This window comes from Dysidea avara, chromosome 5 (assembly GCF_963678975.1).
Source record: "Dysidea avara chromosome 5, odDysAvar1.4, whole genome shotgun sequence".
Lineage (NCBI taxonomy): Eukaryota > Metazoa > Porifera > Demospongiae > Dictyoceratida > Dysideidae > Dysidea > Dysidea avara.
Window position 1 is genome coordinate 38,793,669 of NC_089276.1, and position 8,434 is coordinate 38,802,102.

The 8,434-nt window shown below is 40.0% G+C and overlaps 2 protein-coding genes across 2 annotated transcripts; one reads left to right on the top strand and one right to left on the bottom strand.

The window, feature by feature from the left end:
* Window positions 1-3,329: 3,329 nt before the first annotated feature.
* On the bottom strand, window positions 3,330-6,241 carry LOC136255760 (F-box only protein 4-like). Its single transcript, XM_066048639.1, has 7 exons — window positions 5,884-6,241; window positions 5,463-5,674; window positions 4,967-5,187; window positions 4,803-4,878; window positions 4,500-4,660; window positions 3,914-4,077; window positions 3,330-3,548 (listed from the first exon to the last, which is right to left on the bottom strand). Exons 1-7 carry the CDS (start codon window positions 6,112-6,114, stop codon window positions 3,474-3,476), a joined length of 1,140 nt encoding a protein of 379 aa, XP_065904711.1. The 5' UTR covers window positions 6,115-6,241; the 3' UTR covers window positions 3,330-3,473.
* A 1,269-nt stretch (window positions 6,242-7,510) lies between these two features.
* Window positions 7,511-8,430, top strand: LOC136255591 (uncharacterized). The gene has a single exon (XM_066048393.1). The coding sequence runs from the start codon at window positions 7,557-7,559 to the stop codon at window positions 8,334-8,336; it is 780 nt and encodes a 259-aa protein (XP_065904465.1). The 5' UTR covers window positions 7,511-7,556; the 3' UTR covers window positions 8,337-8,430.
* The last annotated feature ends 4 nt before the right edge of the window (window positions 8,431-8,434 follow it).

An 8,434-nucleotide genomic window follows, 5' to 3' on the forward strand; every position in this document is an offset into this window, starting at 1 on the left:
AATACTTGTACACATATAGCTATAGTAGGATTAGAAACATGTAATACTTGTACACATATAGCTATAGAATCACACACTTGCACAGCAGGAAGGGACTCAGAGTCACTTGAAACTGACTGAAACAAATAGCCACCTGAAGTTCTGGCCCTATGTGTGTACTGGCATAGGAGAGAGACGTCTTATTTTGTTAAGACAATATACAACATAATATAGGGTCTAGACTCAGGGGTACCATGCACTAGGTGGACAGTACAGGAGCCCTGACAAGACTTTCACTATTAAATTACAGTATAGCATGCAGAAGAGTTCAGTTTAGGCAAACCGATAGATCCCATTCTGAGGAGGCTCTAGAATTAAAAACCCTGTATGAGCAGGAGACAGCAATGCGAACAGCCTGGGATCTTATAGTTTTCTTTGTAACCTCATAAACATCAGCCACTTGAGCAAAATTGTGCCTATAGCATAAAATGGCCTAAACAACCAATCTCGATGGAAATGAGATTAACAGAAAGCTGAAGGTCATATTATAAACAGCTGGCCATACTGATCTGTGCTCTAGCAGCCAAAAAATGTATTAATAGATGAAATTATTGGAAACCACACCAAGTCAGGGTGGAGGAAAGGTTGCATGGTGCCAGGAGGGTAGACACTAGCAAAATATCCTGGAAGGTCAGCATAGAGTTTAAATGTAATGTCAGGTAAGTGCTGTTGGAGTCCGTGAACGAGAACCTGTAGGAGTGAATCATAACATTGTTCCAAAGAGGTATGAGAGTAGCTAGCTAGCTTTTAGTTATAATGTACTAACTACGGTCATACACGAATAGACCAAAGTTTAATTATAACACAAAAGAATGTAAAGACTAATTACAAGCTACCAAGCTAAGTACACTGCATACAAACTACACCTACTTTAATAGCTACATTACAAAACCTACATTGGCATGATCTTTAATACGGGATGCCGGATCATAAAGCAGCATGGGTATATCACTCCATAGGCGCACGTCATTTTAACTGGTAGCATCACAGTCAATACGTATGCTTATCTATCTAAGCTGATCCTTAAAAGGGCAGCCGGCCAGACCGAGCAAGACTAGCATACGTCATCAACGATACATGTAACCGTTAAGAAAACAAGGTGATTTTATACGCATGCGCCTACCTTGCTGGGTGGCGTGAAAGAGGAAGATGGTGAGTGTTTTGTTATCCTTGTGTATGTTGCTGGCTGCTTGTATTTCATCGTTAAAATAGTTATGTTCGAATAATGAACGTTATTTTTGTTCCGTTCTTTTAACGTTGTAGACGAAAGGAACGTCTTCGTTCGGAAAGCGGCACAATAAGACGCACACGATGTGCCGCAGATGTGGCAGAAGGGCCTACCACATTCAGAAAAAACGCTGTGGCCAGTGTGGATACCCCAACGCCAAACTAAGGCACTGTAAGTTAATTTATTTGTGTGTTCTATTTGTAGCTCACCACGTTTATTTTCCGTAGACAACTGGGGTGAGAAAGCCAAGCGGCGCCACACTACTGGCACTGGAAGGATGAGACATCTAAAAATAGTCGCCAGAAAATTTAGAAATGGTTTTCGAGAGGGGACTAAAGCTAAGTCCCGCAAAGCCACAGGCACAAAAACTGAAACATCTTAAAATGTATGTGTGTGTGTATGTGGTGTACAACAACAACAAGCAGCAGCAACAACAACAACAATTGCAATTGAATAATTGGGTAGTATGTAGTGGGGTGTAAGGTTGGGGAAATGATGGAAACTATTACCAAGTAAACTACACATTAGATTAGTCTTTGGCTATAGTAAATGGGTGATTGTTGGAAGTGCCTTAATTTACTGGGGAATTTATGCAGTTGGTGTATTAGTAGGCAACAAGTGTACATGGCAAGTTACACTGAAGCAGTAGTGCTCCTTTGGTATTGTATACACACTGTGGCCTATTTTCAAAGTATACACAAGGGTTAATGTGATAACTTAAGATGTATACACACGAGTTACTAATTAGACGTAGTTTTGAATAGTGGAAAAATAGTGCTAGGGTACTTGGTTGTGTTTTTGTGGGATGATTTTGTTTGGTAATGTCACGCTGCTAACAGTCCCTCAACCAGAAAATCCAGTATGTGATTGTATAATAGCAAGAGTTAATAATAGTGGTAGGTTATTAACTCTTGATAATAGAGTTTACAGTTGTAGTTTGTTGTTATTGGAGAACCTATGAATATCACGGACAACCACATAGTCTTGTACCTAATGGACACTGTTCTGGATGTGCAATGCAAACACTATCTTGTAACTGAACAACCAACTTGCACTACATGTGGTCAACTGATGTTCATGTAGCAATCATACGTTTAAGATATTGGGGGTCATATTCTGAGGAGGTTGATAACACGTCAAAACATCTCGTGGCCTCAAACAATAGTTCAACACCTCAGTATAATTTGTTTTGTGTAAATTAATATCAAATACTACACTGCATGTCGTGTGAATGTTGCAGAAGGACTCCATGATAGCAACAATTTCAAGTGTCTTGTTTGGTTGTGCTGATGTGTAGTCATGTTAAGGCTATGACACATGGCCAGTTTCCTCAGGGCTATAATACTACCAGTCAAAAATGGATGATGCAGTTGAAAGGAGAAACTGCATACTCAACACTGATGTGCTTAAACCTGCTTGTTTAAAGGAATGTGCTGGGTTTCTTACCAGATGGCTATGAAAAAAAATTACAATGTGTAGAGCAGTTTGGGGAAGTGAAATGATTAGTTGCAGTAGGAGCAGTGTATGATGAATGCATGATATGGAAATGGTTGCTGTTATATTATACAGTACCACCAACAGTTCAGAATATAATTGTGGGGGGTGGCATGCAATATTATTAAGGAAAAAATGAAAATTTATTGTATGCCTTCATTTCAGGAAGTTGTGAAGTTTGAACCAATTATTAGTATATCATTACTTTGCAAGAAAATAATATTGCATTGGATCAGATCAGAAATTCTAGTATTGCTCATATCCCAAAACAATAATGTTTGCATGTACATCATAATTGCACTTTAGTAATGATATTGTACTCAACTAGCAACTATTCATGTTCCCATCCAATTTTAGTTGGTGACACCAATGAATTTGCTAGCCATGTAGACTAATGCACAGCTGAGACTTACACAATAGGAGCTTGGTGTGGTATACTTACTTTTTGGCTTACAGTGCGTAACTGTCACCAATAAGTCCGTCTGTCCATCCATCCTGACCCGGTTGTCATTGCTCACAATCACATAACTCAACTAATAGTGTTCTATTACTAGCCACCACATGAACATCACCATAACACTTGAACTAATAATTATTGTACTCGAATAAATTACACCAATACGTAAAAATGACGCTTGTATCAATTACATTAATGCGTACAAATAATAATAAAAAAACACCATTGTGGCTAGATTATATAGTTCTAGTCTTATCATTCACAACACTTCACCAGCCACTCCATACTATCATTCATTCCACTAAATGTCTCTATATCAATTGACTGTACCTGTAAGAATAACAAACTTTAACAACAGATCACATCACCATGGTTACTAGTCGGGTTTACCACACTTGCTAAATAAGGTCACTGTGTAATAAAGGTCACCTGTCTAAATAAAGTCACTGTGTAATAAAGGTCACCTGTCTAAATAAGGTCACTGTGTAATAAAGGTCACCTGTCTAAACCTGCCAACTATAACAATGCCATCAAGTGGCTTGTGTAATGTAGTCTATCCCATAGTTCATGAAACCCTGCCAGTAAAACCAGCAAGCTTCACTACACAGGTACTACAAGAGTTTTAGGAGATAGTGTTGTCTAGTTAGAAGGGTGATCTTTGCTGGCTGCTACGAAACAATGGTACATGTACACACCTTCCATAGATGTGTTAGCTGCATTAGTTGTAGTTGATTGGCTACTTCAACTGCTGGTAGTGCCTGTTGACCTTTGGTGAGTGTACACGCCCACACTAATATGGGAGCATCATGTGATGCACACTGTAACATGGTGGACAACATCTCATTGTCTGACTCTAAACCTGGAGAAGACACAAGAGAGAACATGAGATTACAGTTAAACAAATACTTGTACAGTAATTAGAATTGACACTCTTTGCAAAGAACAACACTATAGGCCTCAAGACATTATGTATGTACGTATGATTGTATAAACTAAGCACAACTCTTTCGCATAACATGTTTTAAAGCATTTTTTTAGAAGTTACTCATTTTTCATGGAACATGAAAAAGTGTTGCATAGCTGTGATACCTACCCTAAGCTGATAACAGCAAGGCCGAAATTTAAGGGATAATAAATTAAAGGGAAAATTTTGTGCTTCTAGCTAAAGGCATACACTCGTTTACAATCCGAGAGTTTTATCACCTTCAAACTCGTGCTGCTCTTGGGTTAGACAGACAGATGGGTTTACACAAAATACAACGATGCTAAAGTGGTGCTCACCATCTGTAAGAGCCTTTCCACTATCAACAACAAAGATGTAGGCATCAATGGTTGCACATAGCTCCTGGACAGCTGGGGTCAATTCCTTGTCATCACCATAAACACTTAGTAGCTTGTTAACTGCCTGAACACCATTACTAGCTGCTGACTTGCGCTCACTTCTGTAGTGAATACAGTAGAACACAAATTATGAGATGTGCTCTGTGTGTAGTGTTTGTGTGTGTGTGTTTGTATGTGGTTTAGTATTGAGTGTATATTTGTGTGTAATGGAGGTTAAAGGCATGACAAAGACGGTCATATTACCTAGTGGATGTGTAGAGAGTGATCAAATTCACATCCTGATAGTTACGATGTCTCACACATACACCAGACCCAATTCCTACAGTAACAGATAACAAAGAGATTATAAATATCCCTCGACAAGTATACGAGTTACAACAGCAAGCACTAACACAAGACAAATATACCTTCTTTCCCAGGAAACAGTTTGACTGGCCGATATGGTGAGGCATCTTCCCACAACATGTTACGAACTAACGGCAGTGATTCCAGTCCACTGCCAAACATGACCACCCTTGGAAGATGAGACCGAAATCTTTTTGTTAGTGACCTGAACATTTTGGAGACACCATTGGTGAAGGGTCTGTCTGTTCTAACCATCGTCTGCATTGTAGTACAGCGAGCATATCTGCAGATAATGTGAACACCAATGAACTACAACAACCATATTGTCTGTAGCAGCACTTTATTATATTACCATATAAACATGACACAATGAAACATGTTCCTATTCCAGTTACCAATGGGGCCAAAGTTGCCAAAACAGGTGGCTACATTAGGCATGTCACGATATACACAAATGATACATTTGGGGATTATCAAGTTGGTGAACGTATTGTCATACGTAGTATGTACTATCTATGGTATTGTACACTTCATATGTACTATATATTACTGTCGTACATTTCTTTGTAGCCCAAGTCTGACTCCACCTCCTCATAAACACTGGGATGTGTCAGGTGATCTAGTGTCTGAAATGTTATCATGTCATGGTATAGTCGTTGTCTCCATAGCAACTGATCGGTGGTTATTCGGTGCATGTGACTACATGTCTGTGATAGTCTACATAATGAACTTGCATCCAGGTAGGATAATATGTTCAAATTCACATCATCCTATAAGAAAGTACAGTATATTATCTCAAGTGATCTACAGCCTATTCCATTGTGTGAACTGTGACCATGTATATTTGTAGTTTTCAATTGTGGGTTTCAACTTGACCATTGACCCAACACGAACTTAGCGGTCTTAACCTGTGACTGTGGTCCCTACATTGTGTGCCTGTGTGTCACCCCCTTTACACAAAGAAAATCCAGGTTCTTACAGGGAGGATGACGAGGTAGCATATCTCATCTGTTGCTTGTGAAGCTTCCCCTCGATGTCTTCTACTTGTACGTGACGTATGATATCCGGAGATGTTCTGCCAGTAGTTATATAGGCCGGTAAGGTAGTGTAATGGCGTCTTGGTAGGTGATGAAACTGTTGGCGCTCGATCCCCATTAGGCGAGGCTATCCAGTTGGCCATTGACAGTGCGCTAGTCGATAACGTATCCATTTGCGACAATAAACTTTCATCTTGCTGCGCCTAGTACAGTTCCTTTTATAACCAAGTGTCGAGTCTCGCCTGTCATCCGAGTGAATGTCACAACTGCCACGCTGGAACATTACGTCATTACTAATGTGATATTGTACGCATGCGCCCACGTGATTTTTCTTGATGTGTTTTGTTTCATCTTTTGTTGTACTCCTATAGGTTAATCCGCCTGTGTCTTATATGACTAACTGCGAGGAGACAGCGCTCACTGTAAAAATGAAGTGTGGACCCTTGGAAAAGATAATCTTAAATATCTGAAGTACTGCAGAACCAGTAAACTAAAGGGACCATGATTTGATTAGACTCCAGCAATCCTTAGCAAAAAAATAAATGTATTATTACTGAATGGAGAAACTGAGCCGGTATATAGCTACATAGCTAACTAGCTGTTTCGGTACCATAGTTTTAGACATGCTTCAGTGTTGCGGTACACTGTGAACTCAAACTCAACCAATATGTACAGCTATCTATAGTGTGTAAGTGTCTTGCATTCTCTTATGCTTTTCCAGCTCAATCTATGATACTGTAGTTAGTGATATGCATTGTCTAGCTAACTCATGATAGGTCAGCCTCATGCATGGCATCATGTTACTTTGAGTAAACTGACTGATTGGTGGAGTCAGAGACTGTACTCTGAAGGGAGCCTGAACAGGAGAAATGGCTGCAATACTATAAGCATCATTTGTGGCATCACTTCAGTATACCCCACATGGTATACTCACTAGCAAAGTGCAGCATGTAATGCTTATCTCACCTTGCAGTGGAATTAGTTTTGAAGAGCTGCAAGACGGTTTGTTACAATCATTTGTAGCAGTAAGGAAAACACTTCCTTTTACTGGTGGCTGCCACTACCATGCAGTCTAAAGATTATTGGAATGTGCCGGTGTAAGGTTCCTTGTAGGCACTTAGCTATCTAGATTAAAAGTTGTCTGGGCTTAAGAATTAACTATATGAGCTTTCAACAGTTCAATACCAAGAGTCTTATACCATGAAGACTTCCAGCCTTGGCTACTGAATTGAGTAGCAAAACATGGCATCTGGCAGTATTGATACCACTTCATTCATGTGCACTGCAGGTTATAATATCATGACAATGAGATCAGTTTTGTACGCATGCAAAGTAATGCTATGTTACCCATGAACATGCAGAGTTTACAGCTTCAGCCAGCTCGGTTACATGAATCAATCACTTGAGATTTGCTATATACAGACTTTAAAGTTAGGCTAGCTAGCTTGTAGATTACAGAGAGGCACGTAAGCACTTTTATAGCTAACTGCTATATAGGCACATGTAGTAGGACATATCTATGCACAATAGTGCTAGCTGAAACAGAGGAGCTAAAGCTAATGCATGCATGCAAATACAACTTGTAGGGATTCTGGAGACAGTCAGGCTGAGAGTGATGGAGGGTATTCTGGACAAATATGGGTGCTCACAAAAGGGGAAGTGGCAATCGAGGTATGTGGTATTGAAGGACACTAAAGTGTATTACTACTCGAGGCAGGGAGATGAAGTTCCGCTAGGGTGTTTGGATATCTGTCGCATTGAGAAGGTAGTTGGTGGGTATTCCGGGAAAGAACACTGCTTCGCTATTTGTACATTGGGTGGAGAGCCTTCTAAAGTACATTACATATCTGCAGAAACTAGAGAACTTCACGATGAGTGGCACAAAGCATTACAAAAAGCGACTTTGCCGAAAGCCATTCCGGATTTTACAGAGTATGCGGTTGTCGAGATTTTTGGAACACAAGGAGTGCGAGTCACTGGAAACGTTAGTCTCAAGATTTTATCCATCTTGTCAGGACGTGCAGCTCCAGAGAAAAAGAGAATTGAAGAGAAGGGATGGTATTGTGATGCAGACATTCCAGTTAGTTTAGTATTGAATGCATTCTCCTCAAATGGCTGGAAGATGGAGAAGATATTTCCTTGTACTTCTGTCACTGCTCTAGACCACACACTGAGCAGTGCAGTAAAGATCGTGTTCTCTTTGAGCCCCACCCTCAAGCATTCAGCCAATCAACTAGCAGTTCCTCAGATACGGTCCATATGTGGTTCAATGTCCCAACTGCCACTCCCACCGAAGGACATGCTACTTGAAGGTACTGATGAGGAGCTAATAGCACTCATGAAGGAGTTCCATATTCCTCTGACTTTGTTGAGAAAAGATTCAGTGCCAGTCTGATAATCAAGGACGCATTGTTTACATCAATTGTGACGTATAGTGATTGGAATGCGGAAATTTATATTATATTACGCGTGGTTAAAACGTGATCAAATATT